The following is a 25,523-nucleotide window of genomic DNA, read 5'->3' as shown; positions in this document are numbered from 1 at the left end:
AGAGGACTTGATTGATGGTTTCCCGCACACGGTTGGTCTGGGATCGAAGCTTTTCTTTGTAGCCGGACGCTGTCTCCAACCAGACCTGCCTTTCATCTTCCAAATTACGTATGCGTTCCTCGATGGTGGCTTTCATAGACTCGTCCTCAGTTTCACCGAGTTTTTTCTTTTCATAGGCGATTTTGTCGTCTATCTCACTCACTTTGGCCGTGCTTTTCCAGAGATGACCACGAATGGTTTGCATCAACAGGTCCAACCCCTTCAGTTCCCGAAAGGTAGTTTCGAGGCCCGGGAAGGGCTTGTTCTCGTAATCAGCCAACACCTTTTCAATATCATAAGTCATGTTTTGAACCGATGTGGCGTCCCTGATGCCTTTCAGATCTTGATTGACCTTCGGGGGAATCTTAGGTCGCGTGCCACCGTACTCTGTGAAACCTAGTTCCTTTTTGATAAAGTTAGTATTAGTTTTTCTGACCAATGTTGATAAAGCAAGCGGTTTTCTCGTTGTTTGATTAAAGATATCGATCCCTGGGTAATCATTCAAACGCAGCTTGCCCTCGTCATCAACAAAAAACTTGGTATAGTACCTTCCCAACGGCTTGATTTTGTATCTTTCTTCAACTGCGTTGTAATAATCGTCGACGGCGTCCTTCACGAGTGTGGTAACTGGCGAGAATGAGATATCCTGCTCGACAGCCGGCTTACTGAATGAGGTCTCCTGCTCGACAGCCTGCTGTAGGCTAGTACTGAATGGGGTCCCCTGCTCATCGTATGCCTGAGCAATAGCGCCCCGCATCTCCCTCATAGGTATGTCTACATCCATAGGTAAGTCTACATCCATTATTTAGTATTAAAAATATATTTCGTTTATATATAATAATGTACGGCAGAAAATTAGATCCTTTCAGAAGATTGAGAGAGCCATTAGGAGCCAGAGCTGTGCGTCAGTCGGTGACCATCACCAACAATCCCAGCAAGATAGACCAGAATCAAACTCTGCTGGTTAGATTTCCAAACCTTGGTGAGAATGACCTCATTGTACCAGGCACTGTTCGACTGGCGTTCAATATCACGTTGACCTCCGACAACGACAAACACGCGCTAGTGCGGAACATGGGTCGAGCTATCATCAAGAAAACGACCGTCAAGATCAGCGGTAACGAGGTGCTGAGCATCGACGACAGCGACGTGTTTCACTGCTACAAGGATCTCTGGAAAAGCGAGGGAGAACGAGTCAATGATGTGTACCAGGGCATCAGCAAATCAACCCGGGCGCGCATAGGGTATGTCTTCACGCAAGAACAGCAAGACAAGCTATCGGACGGTGAAAAGGCCATCGCTCGAGCATACGGGAATCGATTCTGCGTGCCGCTCGACTTCGAGTTGCTCACGGGACACGCGCCGTTTTACCAGGCCGCGCTGGGTGATAGGCTCGAATACGAGCTCACGTTTAACGACTATAGCAAAGTAGTGGTTACGTCGAACGGTGATGAGGCCAGTTATGCCATAGACAACATCTCTCTGGAGTTCGACATGGTCACTAGCCCGGAGCTGGCCAGGCAGGTTCGAAGCCAGTACTCTGGGAAGATGGCCATCCTGTACAATCGCGTACTGAGGCATAGATCAATCGTGCGAGATAAGAGCGACACTGTGTGGAATATCAACCTGAACGTGCCAGCGCGATCGATGAAAGGTATCCTGGTCGTCCCCGTGGAGGATTACGAGCCATTCCAGAGGAACAGCGAGAAGTTTTTCAACCCCGAGATTGAAAAGGTGGAAGTGACCATCGAGGGCGTGCCAAACCAACTGTTCAGTCATGGTATGAGGCCACACCAGCAGTGGGATGAGATAAAAAAGCTACCAGTGGGGAATTACATAACAAAGGACCTGGACCTCGGCTCCGTGCAGATCGGTGAATACCTGACAACCAAGTACGCCCTATGGTTGGACATGCGATCCACGGATGATGATAAACTGCACGGTAGCGGGCGTCGTATAGATAACGGCAGCGAAGGGATAACCATCCAGATTACTAAGAAAGCTCAACCCGCTGGTAAGTTGAAATTATATCTGTACGTTATTATGGACGCGCAACTTAATATAGACAATGGGAGATTCGTGCAAGCCATCTACTGATGGGGGAGACCCCCACACCCACCTGGGGTACCCACAACTACCCACTGACCCACACTGCGCCATAGTGTGCGGGCAGACTGGCTGTGGGAAGACCGTTTTCGTGTTGGATATGTTGGAGGGTTACTACAAGGATGTGTTCGATAACATCGTTATCATGTGTCCTACTCTGAGCATGAATAAAACGTACGCACGACCTTGGGTGATGACGGACCCGGACGTACACAAAATCGACCCTGGAACACGTCTGCAGGACTGGTTGAAAGCTCTTCATGAGAAATTTAAAGGGGAACCGAAGCTGTTCATACTGGACGACTGCAGCGCTAATCGCGAGATAACAAAAAAGAGAGACATGCTATCGTACCTGGCCTTCTCCGGCCGGCATGCAAATCACAGCGTCTGGGTGCTAACGCAGAAGTTCAACTCGGTGTTGAAAGACCTCAGGGAGCAGACGCGATGGGTGGCCTTATTTCACTGCAAGGACAGGGATTCGTTCGAGGAGTGTTTGAGAGAGAACGATGTGATGAGCAAATTAGAACGGGAACGGGTGAAGAAACAGCTCGCTGAAACTAAACACGCTAAGCTCGTGCTAAAGACCGACCAACCAGTAGCATATATAGTATGCTAAAGCTAAGCAAAGCTAAGCAAAGCTAAGCAAAGCTAAGCATATAGCTATGATATTTGAAGTATTTGTCGTGTGCAACTTAACCTTCATTTCTCTGTGTTTTGTCTGCATCGGGTATTATATACTTAAAACTAAATCTTACTTGTTATATTATAAGATGGAGTGTGAGGAATTGCTCGAACAGTTGGGGGTCTCCCCCACGCCGCCAGCAGGCCCCACTGATGACAAGCGAGAGAAACTGGTGGCGTTGGCTGTTGGCGGCAAAGCCAAACATTACTTTGGAGACTACACTCCGGATAAAATTCACAAAATGTCAGCCGAAGAAATCGATAAGCTGTACGCTAGATACGAGTCCCGGCTCGGAGCAGAAATGACAAAGACAATAGGATCGGCTATGACCCAGATATACACCGGTATTGTGTCATACTTCCTTCCCATTCCACCAGAGCGCCGACTTTACCTGTGGGAGGACCTAGATAAAGACCCTTTTATCGAACACGCCGTGAGCTCTATCAGCTGCGAGCTGTACCACAAATATGGTATGTTGTTGGCTCCAGTGACGGCGGCGATTATCACAGCAAAGCATTGTCAATTTGAGAGAAAGAATAATAATAATAGTATAGATGGATGCTGCACAGGAAACCCCAGTGGAGGTACCCCCAACAGTGATGGAGGAGACCCCAGTGGAGGTACCCCCAACAGTGAGTCCCGAGGTGACGGTGGAGACCCCTTCAACAGTAACCAGGCAGAAGAATCCTAAGAGAGTAGCTGCCGGTAAAAAACGGTGGTGTAACCAACATAAAGTGACCAACCCAACCCGACTGTTGTTGGCTGTAGGCGTAACTGCTGCCGTGGTTATAACATGGTTATACGTGGGGGTACCCTCCCACAGTGAGCCACCACCCAACAGTGAGCCCCCCACCCCCACGGTAGACCCGCATATCATGTTATAATTTTAATATTTTATATCATATACATAATGTCTGAGGGGAAAACGTTCGTCAACGACGCATACCACGCCACAGTGGTCGCCAGTCTAGCCGTAGGGTACGCTCGGTTGACTAAAATGGTGCTTAAACAACCAACTATCAAGCTAGATTTCAACCTGCAGGATATGGGTATGCTTATAATGAACCTTGGTATGGCGATGGCCACAAAAGACATCCTAGTAAAACAAGGGATAATACCTGAAAATATAATGAAATAAATATAGGATGGCCACGATAGCTATGATGGCCGGTGGGGCCTTAGTGAATGCCCTGGCATTTTCCGGGAGTAATTTCCTCTTCTCGAAACTACGAGATGATCACGCAATACAGGAAGAAAGGAAGCGGCACGATCTCGCTACTGAGAAATTACAAAGGGCACAGGTCGAGTACGCTAAAAAACGCCTCCAGAGGATCGATTTTATTAACGAACAACTCACGCGTGAAAACCATGCCGTTCAAACATTCACCGATGTCGATGAAGCAATGAAAGAATACTACCTACTAACTGGTAAACGATTGGAACCGCTCAATAAACCCACACTCGCTCAGTACTACACACCATCCAAGGGACAAATGAATTGTGAACTGGTCTTCATAGTGTTGGGTATAGCAGCTACTGCGTTGGTTGCTAAGCAATTAAATTAAAATACCTATATAAGTAAACATGAGACCCGCTCCATACCGATGCGAATACATACTTATGGGGAAGACCGAGGCCTGTGGTAGGAAATGCAGGAATCAGGGGTTCTGTTGTTTCCATATGGGAAGTCCTAACTACACGTGTTCTGTGTGTGGTATCGGGGTTAAAGGGCACTACTGTCTATGTAAAGCTCACGGAGCGAACGTAGTCAGACATCAACTCATCTACGAGAATAAAAAAGGCTACATAAAAGAACGTAGGCGACTGCTCAAGATAGACTCCAATTAAATGTTATCCAACAGTGCGTGAAACAGCCACTTATGGGTTACCTCCCTTTACTGTGAACGAATTAGACATTGGTTCTCTTAGGTGTAAACACTATGACTACTGTGCGCGAGCTGAAGCGGGTCGCAAAACAGAGAGGTGTGATCGGGTATTCTCGAATGCGGAAGTCAGCATTGTTGAGATTACTAGGTTTAGAAGCCCCCCCTACAGTAACACAATTAAAAGCTCAAGCAAAACAGCTTGGATACATGGGTTATTCAAACCTGGGGAGAGCCGGGTTAACCGCATTGTTATCACATGCCCCCGTAGCAAAACCTCCCACTGTAAAACAACTGAAAGCCGAGGCACACGATTTGGGTTTAGGCGGGTATTCTCGTATGAGAAAACCACTGCTTGTAGAATTATTACGAGAGAATAGAGCTATTGACCTACAGTTCGTGCGCACTGAGCGCGCTGTAGGCAACTATTTGAGAGGTTGGCGCATGCACGTTGATAGAAACGTAGACATTACAGATATCAAGCCTCTGATAGCTGATAAGGTCAACCAGGAACTAAATAACCTAGGAAGTATCAAGTTTCAGATCACAGTGAAAATGTCGCTCGATAAGCAGGTTGGGAGTACCACTGAGTATGTTCAGCCTTACTTCCGAGGTCAACAAGAGGTCGCCACGCATACAGAGACCATTGACACATCAATCGATACCAGTTTTCAGCAGATACGAGAATACCTAGAATGCTACACACACTTGGGGTCCGGGTGGGCTGTAGATAAAATCGATAATGTCTATCTAGACATAGCTAACTACGTGCCGTTCAGAGGCGGGTCATACCTAGCCTTGCCACCATACTATAGGAACAAACATGCCATAGTAAACGTTAAGAATAGAGGAAACGATTGCCTGAGGTTAGCTATCAGGTCAGCCTTATTTCCAGCTGACACTAATCCGAACAGGCCTTCTAATTATCCTCAGGATGATGGGCTCAACTGGGATGGTATAGATGAACCCACCCCCATATCCCAGATCACTAAAGTAGAAAAACAGAATAATCTGGCTATAAATGTCTTTGGACACGAAGGTAACAAAACAATAGTACACAGATTGGGTGGACCCGTGGGTCGCGTTATCAATATATTCATGATCCAACGAGGTGAAAAGTATCACTACACGTGGATAAAACATCTCAGCCGGTTGTTGCACGACCAGTCGAAACACGATGGGGAAAAACACTTTTGTGTATGATGCCTACACGGTTTCAGTCGAGCTGATTTATTAGAATCCCACCGGGAGGATTGCCAAAGTGTGGGGCAGACGGCTATACGAGTCGACATGCCTAAGGAAGATAACAAAATCCTAAAATTCAGTAACCACAAGAACCAAATGTCTGTGCCTTATATCATATACGCCGACTTCGAAGCCTTAGTTGTGGGTGGGGATTCCCCCAGTGGTGCCGCCGGCGAGGCTCCCTTCACCCACAAAACACAAGAGCATAAAACCTGTGGGTTTGGATACATTGTCGTCCGTTGTGACGGGGAAACGAAAGCTCCGGTAGTGTATAGGGGCCCTGACGCGGCTGAAAGGTTTCTAAAGTGTTTGCAGGAGGAAGAAAAAATTATTAGGAATGCATTGTATAAAATCGCTCCCATGCGTCTGACCCAAGACGACAAGCTAGCTCACAAGCGTAGCACTAAATGTCACGTGTGTGACTCACCACTTAACGGTGATTCGGTGAGAGATCACTGCCACATAACTGGTAAGTATAGAGGCGCCGCTCACAGCGCGTGCAACCTCAAGCTTAAAATCAACCCTAAGACAATAAACATCCCCGTTGTCTTTCACAACTTGAGAGGGTACGACTCACACTTGATCATGCAGGCCATCGCGAAAATCGATGGTAATATAATGTGCATCCCCAACAACATGGAGAGATACATCTCCTTCAGCTTAAACGGACTTAGGTTCATTGACTCGTTTCAGTTCCTCCTGTCGTCACTCGGCAGTCTGGTCAAGGCCAACAATACCTTCCCTATCACCGATCGATACACAGACGCCGAGACTAGACCCCTGCTTATGAGGAAGGGTGTGTACCCCTATGAGTACATGGATAGTTGGGTCAAGTTCACCGAGACCAGACTACCCCCTATTGACTGCTTTTATAGCAAGCTGAATGAGGCGTCCGTCTCACGAGATGATTACTCGCACGCGACTAACGTATGGAATAAACTGGGTTGTAAGAACCTGGGTGATTATCACGACCTGTACTTGAGGACAGATGTACTGCTGTTAGCCGACGTGTTTGAGACGTTTAGGCGGACGTGTTTCAAACAGTATAAACTCGACCCCGCATGGTATTACACCAGCCCAGGTCTGTCGTGGGACGCCTTGCTTAAAAAGACCGGAGTTAATTTGGAATTGCTCACAGATTACGACATGCACCTATTCATTGAGAAAGGCTTGTGAGGTGGGATTTCCATGGCATCCAAACGATACGCGAAAGCAAATAATCAATACGTGAAAGGTTACGATCCTAACAAGCCAACCAATCACATTCTCTACCTCGACGCAAACAACCTGTACGGCTGGGCCATGAGTCAGTATCTACCTACAGGGGGATTCGAATGGGTACCCCACGTTAATGTTATGGGGGTTGCACCAGATTCGAACAAAGGGTATATCCTCGAGGTTGACTTAGAGTATACCAAGGAATTACACACATCACACAACAGCTACCCCCTGGCCCCCGAACGTATGAGGGTTAACCCAGACTGGATGTCTGAGTACCAACATAACTTGTTAGGTGGGCGTGTGACAGACGTTGAAAAACTCGTGCCTAACTTAATGAATAAGACCAAGTACATCGTTCACTATCGCAACCTACAGCTGTACCTGTCGTTGGGTATGAGGCTGACCAAAATACACAGGGTGCTCATGTTCGACCAGAGCCCATGGATGGAGCCCTACATCAGAATGAACACAGACCTACGAAAAAAAGCCACCAGTGATTTTGAGAAAAATCTCTACAAGCTCATGAACAACTCGGTGTTTGGTAAGACTATGGAGAACCTGAGGAAACGCGTGACCGTGAAGCTGGTTCGGTCGAGTGAGGAAGACAAGCTCAGGAGATTGATAGCCAGTCCGGCATTCAACCGTAGTAAGATATTCACAGACAACCTGGTTGCCCTACACATGAAGAAAAGCCACATAAAATTCAACCGGCCTGTTTACGTGGGGATGAGCATCCTCGATTTATCCAAACACCTGATGTACGACTTTTACTACAACAAGCTCAAGAAACAGTACGGCGACAGGTGTGAAGTGCTGTACACTGACACGGATTCCCTGCTGATGGAGATTCGAACCGAGGACGTGTACGAGGACATGAAAAAACACCTTGATTTATACGACACCAGCGACTACCCTAAGACCCATGCCATACACAGTACGGTAAATAAAAAGGTCCTAGGTAAGATGAAGGACGAGTGTGCTGGCACGCCCATAGCCGAGTACATAGGTTTGAGACCTAAGATGTACTCCATACTGAAAGCCGACAATAGTGAGATCCGGAAGGCTAAGGGGGTTAAGAAGTATGTGGTGAAACAACACATCAAACACGCAAGATTCAAGGAAGCCCTGTTCAAGACCCGTACCTTTAGGCATAAAATGAACACACTTAGAAGTGATGGACATAAGATATACGGACTGACTATAAACAAGACGTCCCTGTCGCCTATGGACACGAAACGTTGGATAGCTATTGATGGGATAAACACATACGCGTATGGACATGAAAAAATTTGAGGCTATTTACTACAGCCCGTGTGGGTACTGGAAAGGAGCTAGCGCAGTAGATAAGCTAGCTAAAATAGCGCGAGTACCCCCGGAGGAAGCCAAAGCGTGGCTTGAAAAACAAGCCCTGTGGCAGATCTATTTGCCGGCACCACGCTACGTGCCTAGAAGGAGGTTCGGTATTAACATACCTAATAGCGTTCACCAGGCAGACCTACTGTTCCTACCCCACGACAAGAGGTACAAGTATGCCTTAACCGTAGTGGACGTAGCCAGTCGTTACAAGGAAGCCGAACCCTTGACCACGAAAGATTCGGCCCAGGTAGCCAGAGGATTCGAACGCATATACAAACGCAGCCCGCTGACGTGGCCAACAGAGCTGCAAGTTGACCCCGGACGGGAGTTCATGGGTGCCGTGTCACAACTGCTAGCCAAACACGATACAAAGGTCAGGCGTGGCACGGCCGGAGCCCATCGCAGCCAAGCCATAGTTGAGAGATTTAATAGGACTTTGGCTGAACGCTTGTTCGGATATCAGTATGCTAGGGAGATGGCCACCCCTGGAAAACGATCGACTGAATGGGTCACGAGGTTACCCAAGGTGGTGTTGGCAATCAACCATGAAGTCACCCGTCTCACCGGTAAGAAACCGGCAGACGCTATCAAACTAAAATCAATAGTTGCAGAGTCGGCCGCTCCATTGCGTGGGAAGGAGAAACAGATACCAGATAGGGCCCTAGTGAGGTATCTATACCAGCCGGGGGAACACGATGGTGATAGCCGTAAGCGGGCCACCGATCCTATATGGTCAGTCAAAACTTACAACATAGATAAAGTGGATATGAAAGCCGACGAACCTAACTTGTACTACTTGAGGGATGGGCCGGGTAGGGGGTTTGTAAGAGAAGAATTATTGATCGTACCGTACGGCACAGTGTTACCTCCAACACACGTTAAGTAGTAGGGGTAATAGTAGCAAGAGCTAAGGTCCCAACCAAAGCCTTATTTAGTAAATAAGGCTTTGTAGAGACTTTTCTTGAAAGTGTTTTAGAACTGTCATTCCCTATACTACTAGCACTTTTTCTGATTGATGGGTAATGGTGTGTAATGTGTATAGCCGACGATGGCCTCAACTGATTCTCATTCTAGATGTTTTCAATATACTTTAATACATTTCTTAGATGTGACTGAGGTGAGTGTGTATCCCGATGCCAATAGGTCTTGAAAGTAAGTGTTGTACTAATGTAGCGATTGATCTTTGGCAACATGGAGGACTCTCGGCACATTTGAGCGGAAGTCAGAGTGACTTCTAGCGGAATATGCATAATGGTCGAAGGTCAGATAACAGAAACTGTTTTCGCGACTGAAACTTTGGGTGTGTGTTTCTGATGACTTTTCCTTTCACCTAGCAAATTATTGCATTTCTCTCGTATTCTGTAATATCCCTTAAACTGGTGGAAATCAGCTTCAAATCAGTTCGACCTGATAGAACTAGTACACGATAGAACTAACATCAATAAGATTTTCTCAATAATATAACTGTCAGAGACAATCATTTTGTTCTATCTGAAAAATTTCACATGATTTCAGTTCTATACTGTTCACTCTTTGAACCCGGCAAATAAGGTTCGTGTTAACGTTCATAAGCCACGTATGCGACAAAATGTTATGGATGTCAACTTCTTCTTTTTTGTTTTCACAACGTTTCTGGGCTATTCCTTGCCCCTTCGTCAGGCGCATGCTAACTAACAGTTAAACAAGATATATATACTAGTAATGTACATGAAGCCATGTGATGATTTTTAGCATGTATATACAATTAAAACATAGGAGATGAAAAGATGATTAAAATAGACAAAAGCTAGTCTGGTGTTGTTACAATGGATTAATCAATAGAAGCCAATGTATTGATTGGTGTACAATGGTGAGGAGACTGACAAAGCTAAGATACTAAGGCTGGGATGATGCTGTAATAGTGGATTAGCAGATGATTGGTGAAGCCATGCGGCTAATTGATTTTCCAGGCATTGGGTAGGTAAACCCCTTGGTCTCTGTTCATCTGTGGGGCTAATCTCTTGATGTTGATGGCTTCTGAGAGTTTGCGTCGTCGCCAATCATGGATGTTGGATGCTATGATTGTTGTTGCTTGCCAGTCAGTGGAGTGTGACGGAGTGTTCACAATATGTTCAGAAAGGGCTGTCTTAAGATCTGATTTTTCTACTGAAGTTCTGTGCTCTTTTAGCCTAATGTCAATGGGGCGAGATGTCTCTCCTACATAGCTACTGCAGCAGTGGCACATAAGCTTGTAGATGCAGTCCCTGGACTTGTGAGTGGTCTTGGTTGGTGTACATCTGCCACTGGCCTTCAGAATGATCTTCAGTGTCTTCATAAGCCACGGTTTGAAAACCTGGTCTGTTAAAATGTTTTCTTCATTCTTATCCTTTTATCTGGAGAGAAACCTTCATATTTAAAAGATTTGTATTACAGCCATAGTTGGTACAGTAATTATTCCTCAGAACGGTTGATGGGCATGTTTAAGTCATCATGTTCATTATCGTACAGAAGTGGTAACAGGCCAAGGCTGACTTTCAACACATTTGCCTAAATCACTTTTATCCTTTTCATCGAACAAACTTTTGCGGAACTGCGATTATTCATATAATCTCTTGTTGTTGAATATTGTAAATATTTTTTAAAATTAAAAGTATTCACTAAACTTTATGTTACTCTTTGCCTCAAATATTAATGACACCTTTGGATAAAACAGACAAACAAATCCACGCAATGCTCACATTTGTTATCACGCATGCAGTCGATTATTTCTGCATTATAATATATTACAAAGATAATGAGGAAGAAAATAGAACACTATAAAACTAAAACTATGCTTTGAAAAGTACGCTCAAGCGTCCTGTCTCAAGTGTAAAATCCTCGTTTCCCCTTAAATTACGTTTAAATGAGGGTCAAGAAGAGTAGCTTTGCTAAAGTCACAAGGAATAAATACCCAACAAAGCCATTTGCAACGATATAATATTGAAAATTACCATCATGCCAAAATTTCAAACTCGAATATCCACAAATCTAAAAAATGGCGGATAGAACAAAATAATTCTCAATGAATGGTATTTTGTCAAGAGCTTCTGAGAACCTTGCTGACTTGGCAATGGACAAAGTAATGAGTTATTTCAATTTACTGAGTGTTAAGATATACTTTTCCTTCAGTGATAATGACGATATGTTGTGTAGCATGTTGTCCATGAGGAGGCCAGCACTTACTAGCACCAGAGTAAGAAAACGTGTAATATAGTCTTGTCGAAAAAAGCTCAGTCACAAAAACCTTTCAATGTTTTTGCCCGAGCACTACCCTTGACTTTGTAGTTTGATAAACATTTGTCTTATCGAGATTGTTATAAGATGTATTCAAACAGTTTAAAAAAATACTAAAAGTTTCCTTGGGCAGTTTTACTAATTATCAAGATTTTCAAACATCATGTCACTTTTCAATAAGAGCACACCGATGTTCTTGAAGAATATCTGGTGGACAAGCCAACAGGAGGGGGTGCAACTTGTATCACGGTTTTCCATGCGGTGCATGTCTGGTGACCGAGCTGGCCACAGTACACGGTGAATGGTGAATGGTGTCCTACATTTGTTAAAACGACATCAACTACCCTGACACGATGACATTGTGTACTATCGTCGATGAGGAGTTGTTGTCTAATCCGACTGTGTACGGTAAAGAATACCATCTCTGTGGCGCACACCTGCCATCGTGCCTCCATAAAAGTCATGCTGGGCTTCGCTGGACTCCTGTAGTTTGGGAAGCTTAGACATCAGCATAAAAGTACTGGAGACCATTGTTGATCTGTCCAGTTGATGTGATCTCCAGTCTAAAGAAGACGTGCCTGCCTGTGATGTTCCGGGTAGTGGGATACAAATGCATTTACTCGGAGACCGGAGACTAATCTTGCTGAGACGATAATGCATAATGTCTGAGAGGAACCATAACGTCATTTGTCTCCTGACAGTCTAATGGAAGGCTACCGACCATCTGCATGCCGATAGGTCATCACACCTCACATCCAACCTTCACATCACATTTTGGCTCACAAATATAAACGTTTGCTACTTCCATAGTTTCAAGTATTCCGATCCATCTACCTACAATTTTCGGTCGTCATTTGACTGACGTTTCTAAACGTGATTCCAAAGTTGAGTATTGTATGATTAATGTATTGTTTGCCTGTCGCAGAGATCCAGATTCCTTCAAGTACAAAGAGGGCCCAGCATGTACTCGATGTGGAGACGCTCTATCCTTCTGTCATCGTGACCTGTGTGGTAAGTGTCACCATTAAAAACTTATAAGGAAACAACAACGAAACCTTTTCTATACCGTCCCCTAGATACCTAACATACTCACCACCAAAAGAAACGCGAATAGTGTGACTTAAGAATAAATGAAAACATGACAGTTTTATACTAACTTTACTCTCAAAAGAGACAACGATAACTCGAAAGAACGCACTTAGTGTGTTATTCTCCACATGAAATTCCGCCACAAAACGCATGCCTTTAGTTATTCTCTTTACAGGGGAAACAAACGTTAACGTCAATATCGGATGTGACTTCTGTTTGCCTCAGCAACAGCTGCACATCTCCTCCCCATGCTTTTGGAGAGACGTCAAATGAACGTCCTGGGTATGTTTTGTAAGTGTCTTGCAAGTCAAGTGGACGTACTCACTGTTGGTGACTTTGTCTTTCCATCTCATCCCAGAGGTGTTCGATGGGATTCAAATCCGGGTTTATAGTCGGCAATCCATGGTCTGGATGTTGTTGTTCTGGAGGAATGTCTTCGCCAGTCTGGCTCTGTGCACTCTCTTGTTATTTTGCTGAAAGACAGGATAACGTCTTTGAGCCTAAAATGGTTGAATTACTGGTCTGAACACTAAGTCGATGTAGCGCTGCTCAGTAGCACACCTACCACGACCTTGCCGATTGCTCTGAAAGATTACATGTTGAACATGACGTCTCCAGCTTATGGCACCCCAAAACATAAGGGAAGGCTCTCCAAAACACGTGGTTCTGAGATTCTTTCACCTTGACGACGCCATATTGTCACTGCCGTCTGCGGTATCCATACAAAAGCGACTTTCATCTGAGAAGACGATGTTCTTCTGCCACTGTCCAGTTGCGATGGACTGCCGCCCAGTTCAGTCGAGCACGTCCTTGTCGTGGTGTCAAACGAACCAACGTATGATCGACGGCAACGTAAACAAGCCAGAGTAAGACGGCGACGTACACCATTGTCGTTGATGGGTCTGTTGTGTCTTCCTGTTTTGTAAGGGCTGTTGTGATAGCTGGTGTGAAGAGATTTCGCAAATGAAAGGTCACATTACAGCGGTTTTGCCGGTATGACACTACACGTGAACGTCCGCTGTGAGGGTGTTCAGCAACGGTGTATGTCTGCAATTAGCATACAAGCAGTCAGTAGATGGTGGACTGAATTCCATTATGCCTGGCAGCGTGTTGGGTGCTCCAACCTACCTCAGTATTCCCTATCGCGCTCTAACGTTCGTTAGTACTTAAACGCGGCATGCTCACTGTTGCATGAAAATGCGAACGCAGACGTTAAGCTGTATCCATTCCTTAAGTATCATCGTAAAACCAAGAACACCATGCAAAGAATGAAAACCACTCAGTTCACACTTGATGTGGATGTGTGACGTCGGGTACTTCTGGTACGTCTGGTATTTTTCTTTTGTCGTGATAAACAGAATCAGTTACATATTAGAAACCTATTCAACACTGTGGATTTACGTCACAGTAGATATTGATGAATTTCGCGTTTCTTTCGGCGATGTGTATTTGCCCAACAGTCATATTTAAATATTTACCGAAACGTGAAATAGGTATAGCGCACAGGGAGATATTTCTATCTTAAAACGAGTCGCCTTTACCAATTCATCATGTTATACCGTTTGTTATTCTTGACATCGCTCTCGTACTAACTAATGCCTTTCTTTAGTTGCATGCCTGCATTCCCAATACCGGACGTGTGGTAAGTTAGATTCTCCTGATCTTTGAAATGTTACGTGACTGGTTACCTCTTCCTCTTTTCATTCCAGCACACCATAATAAACAAAAACACAAAATCCACGCCGTAAGAATGCATATCCTGATAACATGTTTATACACAAACTGTATTTGTCCTTTTCCCAGAATGTCGGAAGACGTGTTTTCGAGAGGGTGTGGGCAGTGGAACTCTCAATAGGGCTACCTGTTCTTGCAATTGTACATATGGCCTTGGTCCAAATTGTGATGGTAAGTACCACTGCAGTTTCAGACAGATTAGTGGAAACTTAGCATGTTAGTTTAGTCTTTAATGCCGTGTGTACTTGACTTATATGTATATATTATTACCGTGTATGCATATTGAATTTAGCAAAGCAACATGACGAACCTCGAATGTGTTTATGGTAAGTGTCATAGACTAAATCATTTCAAGAAGTTTCTTTAATTTCATTCATTCAAATGATCAATTTGTTTCAACATATGTCAGTGCACCGAAATTCTATCCCCTTTGTCTATGTAATGTATTCAGCAATGCATGTCAGTAAACACCTTCCTACGTCGGCGAATCTTACGTATGTACGCGTGCAGGGGCCAGTGACCTTGTACAGTGTGGCGTAATGGCCCTGTGTATAAAAAACCTGACTGATATGGTCAGTCGTGGAGACCAACCAGCGAGACCAACTAAGGAGACCAGTCACGGGAACCAAGCAGGGAAACCAGATCATCGACAGAAGTGGACGGATTGTGCGACTAGTCGGGGTGTTGGCCAAGTCTGTCGCTCCGCCTACGACTACGTCGACGATGACGAATCGCCATCCGACTTCTCAGTGTGTGTGAGTGACAGAGCGGGTCTTCACATCGTGCGTTCGGTCACTTGTTTGGTGCTGTATGTACCATTTCAACCATCATGCGACCTAACAATAATAAAACATGGCTGCTGCTGTCTTCAGCTCTACCACTGACTCTTGCCTTACCCCCGTCTCTTGTCCACCACCCCGAACTACCACCCGAGAGCAACCACAACGAACGCTCTTGGACATAAGTGTGAAGTGAGTTACACATGTCTGTGAATTCAGACCTGGGGTACTACATATATTGTCGCTTTAGCATGTTCGACAACAAGTGTAAACTACGTGCTAATGCTGACCATGAGCCGTAATGATCAGGTCCGTCCATACGTTGCTGGATGAACCTACCACTAGCAGACACTCGGTGAAATGGTTTAATGTTGCGTTCTGCGTGTTGTCCCTGTTCAGGCACCGAGTTAGGTATGTGCTCAACACATGCTTACCTTGAACATGTACACTACTGGATCGATTTGGTAAATAGGGAGAGTCACCATTAGGTATTAACTGAAGGTGAACTGGTCTGATATATATGGAAATTAATCGGATTCGTGCAGCTGTTACGTTAGAGCTGGAGCAAAAGGGGGTCCCTCAGATAGGAATCTAAACATACTCGTTATTACGGTTTATCATGTCTCTGTGACTGCCCAAGTTAGTCGGGTGAAGCTAAGTGATGAAGCATTGTCAAGGCTAAAATATTTCTCAGACATGCATGAGTTCAAGGTCAAAGGTACTGTTTTGGAAATATTTATGATTTTTTCAGAGGCGGTCAGCTGGAATAGTCTTCATCCTTTTAACTGAAGCACAAGCAAAGCGAACGTATTGGCGTCTATCTTAAAATGAATACACGGAACATCTCATGCATGTGGTGACTCGTTTACGGAATGAAATAGTCAGATGCTTTGTCGTGATTGATGAATGACTGCTTAGGTCACAAGATGAAATAATCGGAAATTTAAAATATTCAAGCCGGGCAAAGAAACAGCAACAAGCAATAATCAAATCACCAAAGCAATTACTTAATTAGTAAAGGGTTTCCTTCACAGAGGAGTGTCGCAATCCGGAGCTGTACGCTGACTACGACTACTGTGCCACGGTCAGCAGGGAGGACTGTTCCCATCCAGACGTGGGCGAACTGCTGGGACAGTCTTGTCCGGAGCAGTGTGTTTGTCGTGAGTAGCTGCTCTAGACTGATTTCTGAGCTTCTGTGGGCCCTGCTTGCCATTACTATATATTTCAAGCACAGCAGTTATGGGAATACACGCACAAGTGAAACAATCATGATGGTCAGGACATTATGATTAAGTTTGGTACTTTCGATGCGTTTGTGCAGCAAGATATAAAAGTTCATCATATGCAGTGTACAGAATTTGAAGGTGCTATGATATATTTCAGTAAAGTGTAACTGTTGCACTCAAGAAGTCACGTGTGCATGTTATTGCAGCTCTTGTGTATCCACAGGGAAACATCCTAGTCAGACATAACCGTGCAGCCGGCTGAAGAGATGAATGGGCAAGGAACAGGGGTAGAGACGTGCCGGAGACATGGAAGGAAACCCTGTTAGATAACTCTTGTGTAAATGACTGTAAGGAGAAACCAGGACACACTGTGAGATATACCTGCCACTTGAAATGGTCGCCCACCTGAACATGGACTGTTACAGAACTGCCCAGGAAATATCATACCGATGTTTACCTTCTTCATATAGACGAATGATGTCCGAAAGAGTATTTTGGTATTTTTTGTAAGGTTAGTTATGAACAAGCAAAGAATATACTATTGTTATTATTTTCACACTTTGTACATAGTTCATTTCCGAATTGTATTTCACCACAATGAAAAGCAAGTGAATGCTAGATATACCAACGCTTAAAGCTTTCGAGTAACGGATGTAACAATCATGTTCGCGAAATGCGCAAGATGCAGAAATGGTAAAATAGGAAAAGTTCATGCTATGTTTTTTTCGTTGTATGTAACATGTCAAACCTAGACCTACTGATTATGATCACGAGGGATCTTTGTTTGTAAACCGCCATTAAACTACTGTGATACTTAGTGCTTTTGTGCCGTTCCTGTTTATTGTGGTATTGCTAGTGTCTCATTTGGTTTGTATTTGATATTTCTGTATTTATGTAGAAGGACTGGCTGATATTCAACATGGGCAAAACTTGCCTTTCTCCGGGGATATGTGCTAATCAATGAATGCAATAGTGTGTAAAACAGTGCAACGGTGACAATAAAGTACATAATATTCGATATATCAATGAGATATAAAGTTGTGCAATATCCAAATTCTCTTTTTTCATCAGTTCTACAGCTCATTTGCTTTATGATACCATCACCGGATAGATATAAACTATCTAAAAACCATATCATTTTTTTCAACATTTTGTAAAACACAATTCCTTTTTATGAAAACATACTTGAGTGTTCGATCGAAAAAAAAGTATTAATCAATTGACAGAAAAAAACACAAAAAACGCGCGCTTTGCCATAATGATGTAGAGCACGTAATGCTCGTGTAGGTCAACTGTATAAAACTGCTGAGTGGGCATGTTGTGATCACAGCAGCAAAGAGACCAATACAAAATGGCACGTTTGACAGCGATTGAAAGAGAGAGATTTCACCAGAAGATTAGGATGCGCGCACGTATATCCATCACCAAGTTAATGCAGTGGCTGCGTCAAACATATTAAAGACCGAGAACATCAGACCGAGAACAGTACATCAGACCGAGAACAGGCGATCACACCGAGAACAGATCACGAGTGACCACGCCTACTGTTACATCCGGGTACTTCATCCCGGAACCGCTTAATCACGGCTACGTTAACGTTCACCGTTTTATAAGATAAGGTTAGGTAATGCTTTATCGCCCGAAAGGGAGTTCAAGTTTCTTTATTTGGCATAAAGGCCAGCGGCCCATGTATAACATGATGCAAAAAATCATTATGACAGATGGGAGTTTATGAGAAATAGTTTCCTTAATAAACCTTGCTAAGCTTAATAAAATGTTTATCTCATATGCTAGAAGGGTTTTAGAAGTAAACATCGTGGGTGAATTATAATAATATATGGTATATATTTGGATGTCGGATAGTCATACAATGAACATGTAAGAAGGAAGTAATATTCGCCTTATATACAACCTAACGCACAAAATCTATATATTCTTTTGCAACGGAGGATGCCAAAATTTTTACCAATATTAACCATTAAAGGGAACTCACATATACGTAATAAACATAAAAGTCTTCTATATTATCTTTCTGGGATAGCAGAGAAAGATAATATTCAACTGACAATAAAGATTTGCATTCTTCTCAAATACATAATTTACAAATTTTAGAGTACAATTGTGTTGATTATAGTCTTCTGTTGATTATTAGTTCTGTTCTTACACAATATAATGTGAAAAAGTTCAGCATATACAATTTTGGATTTATCTGTCAAAAATCTGAAAACAAAAACAGTCGAAGAAGTATTATTTAACTTATACTGTAGGTCTTTATATGAAAGTAAAGTCTCATTGGCTCTCTGAACAAGCACATTAATTGCTCTAGACCAGGATAATCTAATAGAAAACTCCCAGATATTTATAACACCTTGATATCTTAACCTGGTCACTTCTAATTAAACATCCGTTTCTGTTCCCCTTAGCTTATCGCTAAACACAAATATCTCTAGTTTTCTCTGCAAACCAACAGCATTGTCATCAAACACACAAAAGTCATCTGCATAAAATAACAATAATATATCCATAAATTCTTGACTTTGGATTCATACAACATATTTTCAACTTCTACCACAAATAATGAGAACGGGCTGTGTCTACACTACTCAGTGTATCAAAACCACTGGGTGTTTACCATTTACAAACTTACCATTTTTACAGAAAGGTTTTAAATGCATATCAAACGAAACATTAAACAGTTTATCATGAATGCCCCTTTTCAATAGAGTACCATAATAATTATTTTCTATTAAAAGAATCGAATGTTTTTTTTAAAAAAACATAAACAAAAGCAAAACAAGCGACCATTGGTCTTTGTAAAATACTTTTGTACTAAACACTGGAAAATAAAAATGTTGTCTAAAGTGCTGTAACAAGCGCTAAACCCTGCATGTGATTCAGACAGGTGCTCATACAAAGAACACAACAGCGTTAATCTCTTATGTGAGTAAGGTTATGCTTTTATAGTTATTAACTTCTGGGACTCTCTCTGTAATGGTACCACTAATTCCTTGCTCCAAGAGATATACCACTAGTAGGTACAGTATTAAATAACACAGGAAAATCAGATACCAGTTTAGATTTACAACATTTAAAGCAAGCGTCCTCGTGCTTTAACTATAATAGCTCAGGGCGAAAGTGTGTTTTATTACACTATACATGGTGGTAGAACGAACTGTATTTCTCAAACAACATTATCTTTGCGTTTTTTGGGCGTGAGACTGTCAGATATCTTCTAGTCCATATCTTCGAAAATCAGGATGCATTTATCATCGCGCAGAATATAGTTCAATATAGCCCTCGCATTTAGTTCACCCATGATGATATAATTATCAAGTGTCCGAGATATCAATGTCGGATAAACACAACAATAAGCAGTGTTCCAAATAGTCAAACCCTTTGGACAATCTTGAATCACTCCTTACTGAAGAATTTACTGGATGAATGTTACATGTTTACTTATAGATGGGTGAACACATATAGCAACACCTCCTCTGCTATTAAACTCCCTTTGATAAACACATCATATTGTAGAAAGGCAGAATTTATCTCATCAATATTAACACTGTTGCAGATTTGAAGAAGTCATGTTATGTCGAAACGCAAACAGTATGTAATGTATTCGTTATCAATGATTTATGTTTTAGTCCACAAACATTCCATGAAGTAAATTTGGTCTCGGAGCTAGAGTCGTCAGAAGGTAAACACTGGATCGGCCACCCTGCTAGTCAGTCACATGACTCGTGGTTTCCCATGTACTCGCTTCCCAGTCGATACCGAACATTCGTCCTCGTTAAAATGAAGGTGCGTCTCAAGTTCATTCTCACGTGCTTTTATCGGAAATGGGATCACTTTTTATGCTTTTGCCTCACAAGCAGAGAAGAATCCTCTGTAATGTACGTACCGTTTTTAGAGTCTTTCAGAATCTTCGATGCTATGGAAATCGTTTGTTTTCGTCGTCGACGATTTTAACTATATTCGCCTTTTCCTTCATGACGTACACTGGTGTTCGGCAGTTTCATATCCTCCTTTAGAACCTTCTGCACAATACTTTCACAATCAGCCCAGGTCTCACCAGGTGTTGATCTCAGAACTCCGTGCACTGTAACGTTACATCTCCGGGATTTTCCAGATAGTCGAGTATCTTATCCATAGACTTAAGACTTAGTCCCTTCAACGCCAGGTTCTTCCCTAAAGCCAGACACCAAGTATTAGCGTTCAGTTTGTCAATAACGTTGTCGTGCGACAGCCAAACACAATCACAGTGACCGGACAGGCTGCGGACTTCATCTACCAACGTTGGTGAAATTTTTTCGCTGTTTTATGAAGTCAATTTCATCTGTTTTTCGGCACCATTTGACCCCGATGTTGACGATCTTGTCAAAACATCATAATTTGTCTCCACCCATAAACAACACCAGGATCAGGTTGAGAACAACAAACCGGGTGTGCCACCCTCCTGACACGTAATAACGGGGTATACAGCTCCGGGTAGCTTTTACTTGTCAAAATATTTACAGTGGTTGGAGCAAACATGTCAGTAGACTGTCGGAAACCGTTATAGAGACATCTCCATTGTACCGTGTTTGGTTTATAGACAGTTTGAATGAACTTGATGCGTGTAATTTTCACGATGATCTGTTAGCAGTCACCAGCTCGTATCGTATCCACCATCTTGTCAGAGTTGACAGTGTGTGAGTTACGTTAACGTCTCATTGGCAATAGTTCAGCCATATCGTGACGAAAACAATTTACACAATAAAAATGAAAACATTTTGAAGAATGAACCTGCCGACGATGGACAGTACCGATACTAGGGTATCACAGATGTGGACATAAAACTAATGATCTGTTTGATTGGCATTTTAGAAGAGGAAGGATAGTAGAAAAGCATAATGCTTTATGGATAACACCCTCTATATTTCTGTGATGCAACGTTTCGGTATAGCTTCTTATACCGTTTTCAAGCAAGAGTAAAGCAACACAGCACAGGACCGGCTTTAATACATACAACAGAGATTAACTAAGACAACATAAAAGAATGCTTCAAAGGAATAAACCCTTTTCACCAGCTCTCTCCCACTAAATAGTCTACTCCAAGCCAATGACAAGAACACTTCCAAACATCTAAAACCCAAAGGAGTTATCTACAAGATCAGTTCTGACTGTGGTGAGGCCTATGTTGGTGAAACTTCCCGCCCGATAAACCTCAGAATTATGGAACACCAGGTATCAACTAAGCTATCTCAATCAACTGCCCTGGTCACAACACTGAATGGGACGATGTCGGTTTTTTCAAAACCCTCCACGACTTTCCAAAAAGAAAACTGACAGGAGCAGTCCAAATTCGCCGACACAAGCCTTCAATCAACAGAGATCAATGATACCTCATTCCTTCCGCCTACAATGAACTCATAAAATTAACAGAGCAGGGCACTCCAGCCATCACTGCCAATTAACACCTGTCTGCTATGTATAGCTGGAACCTCTATAAAAGGTTCAGGTCCAAATCTGTTACTACACAGAGTACGATATAAATTCAAGTTAGCTTTTTCCAAATTCCATCTAGAGGATGAGGTAGTGTCAGATGGGTTTACAGGTTTTAATACCGTTGGAAATAGTCACTTCCACAGTCATCATGAACTCACTGTTCGACTTCACTCAATAGATCTGAATCTTCTATGTGATAATTCTAGAGCTGAATAAGCTCCCGTGCCAGGATGTGTTGGGACATAATATATGCATAAATCATTATCTGAACAGAACTCTTCCAATAGTTTACCTTTAGATTTAGTAGTTACGCCACCCCAGAGTGGGTTGCGGCCATTTAAATCTCCCATAATAACACAAGGTGTTGGGAGCTGGTCAGATAGATTTTGAAGTTCAGTCTTCTGAAGAGGTGAAGACAGTGAGATATACAAAGAGCACAATCTGAGCGTAACACGGGAAGGCTGGAATCCAGTAGTAAGTGTAACTGGGCTATGGAAGATCCGCCAGTGGCCTGATCACCCGGGGGTGAGAAGCAATGATAATCATTCAAATGGCGTAGGTCAAAAGTTGGTCTCCTGCAGACATATAGCTGACGGTGTAAAATCCTGGGCCTAGATTTTCGAAGCTCGGTTAGCGCTAAGACAGTCGTAAGTTAATGTAAATAAATGACTTACGACTATCTTAGCACTAAGAGAGCTTTGAAAATCGAGGTTCAGGACTAATAACTCTAACATATTGTAATCATGCCTTAGGCCTTTGCAGTTCCACTGTGCGATATTTTTAGAATAACGTATCTTTTCGGAGGAATTATTGGGAATCTACCCCTCACCATTTTGGGCCGTAAGCTCTGATCCCTAGACGGTTTCAGCCATATCCACATCCCCAAGAGGCCCGTATTTGTTGTATAACTGAATTCTGTTTTCTGACAAAAATGTGTAAGTAGTTAACCATGTCCATACTTCTGACATTTAATACACCTGAACGGACTGGGAATGTAGGTGTCAACTTGAATGTTGCCGTAACCTACCTACAGTGATTTGCGGGCTATCGGAGATGAAAAGGGAAACAGAGAAGTGTTGGTTTGAACAGTTTCATTGTTTTTACGGGTTGAAAAGAGTTTTACGTGCAGCACACCATGATCTCTCATTTCATACACGATGTCAAGTTCCGACATGGCAGCAAACAGTCGATCGCGGTCTCTGACGATACCTTTGCTTGCATTTAAAGTCTTGTGGGCAGTGAAAGTAACTGGAACGCCGACGAACGATTCAGTGCTCACCAGGTTGACTGATGGCCGTCTTTTAACGCACTCAATCAGTAGCGCACCTGAACGTAACTTTATAATTTTCTTAACGTCTCTGGCGATACCTTGAATACCCTTAGATATTGTGGACCCGTGAATGTGCGGGTTAGAATAGACCTCCAGCAACCCATTCTTGGCATAGAAGGCGAGAGGCCGCTAACTGGATCGGGTGATCAGGCTCGATGACTTGGTTGACACTCTTTAACTGAGCAGATCGATGTTCATGCTGTTGACCACTGGATTGTATGGTCCAGACTCGATTATTTACAGACCGCCGCCATATGGCTGGAATATTGCTGAATGCTGCGTAAGACTAAACTCACTCACTGTTGAAAAAGGGTTCAACTTTAATGGTGTCTTGTCAACAGTTTCAGTCATTGGAAAACGTGGCTAAAAGTATATTGTTTCGGACGGCCTGACGTCATCATCAAGAGGATCAGTTTCAAGAGGACGTTTGGATTTTTTTGTTGGGTTTTCCTAAGCCACGTTTAATGTTTATATTTCATCTTCTGAGCTCCCCACCCACGGAGTATCGCAAGGACAATGCTAAAGCAAGCACCACGGATATCCGGATGATATACTCCGGCAGAAAAAAATTAAAAATTAATGATTCCACCAGACTGGCCTCTGAGCCACCGCCTTCTGGGCATAAGACTGTAGGTAAAGTTCACGTAAACGTGAATCAAAGTCAAATGATGTTCTGTGAACAGAGGGCGCAAAGACCAAAATTTTAAACAATTCCAAATCAATAATATGTGCTATTACATAAAATCCATAGACATGGCATGGCATGATCAGATGATTGGTTGAAACAGGCCCATTCAACCGCCCGTCTAAGTCTGTGCCAAAGTGGTGTGTTGGGCAACAGGGAGGGCAGTCCCTATTACCCCAAACCACCTGGATCCTTTCCTCCAACGACACAGGGGCGCAACCCACGACAAACACGTCTTAGCATTATCCAGCACCCACCACGAGGAACTGGCTTGTCACAGATGCCTCAGAGTTAAGAACATAATAAAACAACATGTAAGACATGAACAACACTAATGACATTGAATGCATAGTAAACACCAATATTTATAAGACAAAATCTAACAATGAATATACATGGTAAATAACGTTTAAGACTAGTGCTAAGTGGCATGAAAGAGTGTTTGCTTCTCACTGACATTACATTTCGTAAATGATATCTACGACCAGATGGTTAATTTGTGTCACATGCGTTTAAACAAGAGTTGGGTCTTGTAACATCACGACAGAAAGACTTAAAATACGTGACATTTACAGGGTGTCTGAACTATCAAAATAACATCAAGCATTTTTTTCTGCACCTTTAACAAGCCTCTTTAATTTGTGTAACTTTTAAGCAACAGAGGCCCATACCAACACTGCATTGAAGAAGTTAAAATTGATTGAATACTTTATTAAATGTTGTAAAACAAAGACATAAAACTGGAATCAATGTGAAATGAGCGTATCTTTCTCAGCAAGTAGGTGCGAGATTGACATTTGTTGTTAGACTGCATTGGTATTTTTAGTGAAAGTTAGGGACAATCATTGATAACAAACTATGTACTCCTCTACAACCTCAACTTTTCATCGTCGATGATGACGACGAGTGTAACAGTCGATTTCTTCTTGCGACAGTCAATAATGAGTTCTTTGGTCTTCTTCACATTTAGTTCGGGGAAGTTGTATCTGTACCACTTTCTTGGTGGGCATTTTTAGAAATGCCGTGATCTAAACATCACCCCATAAGGCCTGAGATTGAGAAACCCAGTCTCCTCACCTGCTGCACTCAAAAGCTTGCAGCACCACCGCAAGATGAAATAGATGCGTAGAGCTACCGTGATTGTCCTGAGTGACAACTAAAGAACCTACAACTAAAGAAGGACTGCAGAGAGAACACTAAGCCCTGTTGAAACGTCTTCTAGATAAGAATGAGATAGGACCCATACTTCACAAGAAACGTTTCGTCCAGCACCCACGGCCACCCTATGCACGAGTTTCCACAAAGGTCAACAAAGATCCCATCAAAGCACGCCTCCTCGTCTGCTCCAGGAACACAGTCCACTACAGCATGCCCAGCACTTGTCCCGACTCCCACCCCCCTAGGGAAGA

At 43.1% G+C, this 25,523-nt stretch overlaps 1 protein-coding gene across 2 annotated transcripts in view; it reads left to right on the top strand.

Moving 5' to 3' along the window:
• The window catches only part of LOC137258718 (cysteine-rich secretory protein LCCL domain-containing 2-like), a 42,953-nt gene extending 25,524 nt beyond the window's left edge, over positions 1-17,429 (top strand). The window contains exons 5-9 of one of the 2 annotated variants that reach the window (XM_067796411.1): positions 12,710-12,795; positions 14,483-14,515; positions 14,677-14,778; positions 16,421-16,546; positions 16,836-16,913. In XM_067796411.1, the coding sequence (XP_067652512.1) occupies positions 12,710-12,795; positions 14,483-14,515; positions 14,677-14,778; positions 16,421-16,546; positions 16,836-16,858 (370 nt within the window). In that variant the 3' untranslated portion in view covers positions 16,859-16,913. Of the gene's footprint in view, positions 1-12,709; positions 12,796-14,482; positions 14,516-14,676; positions 14,779-16,420; positions 16,547-16,835 lie in introns of both variants that reach the window. The other variant, XM_067796412.1, reaches the window with a different exon arrangement.
• Positions 17,430-25,523: the final 8,094 nt, after the last annotated feature.

The sequence above is a fragment of the Haliotis asinina genome, chromosome 12, assembly GCF_037392515.1.
Source record: "Haliotis asinina isolate JCU_RB_2024 chromosome 12, JCU_Hal_asi_v2, whole genome shotgun sequence".
In the NCBI taxonomy this organism is placed as follows: domain Eukaryota; kingdom Metazoa; phylum Mollusca; class Gastropoda; order Lepetellida; family Haliotidae; genus Haliotis; species Haliotis asinina.
This window is presented reverse-complemented; position numbering and strand designations above follow the sequence as displayed.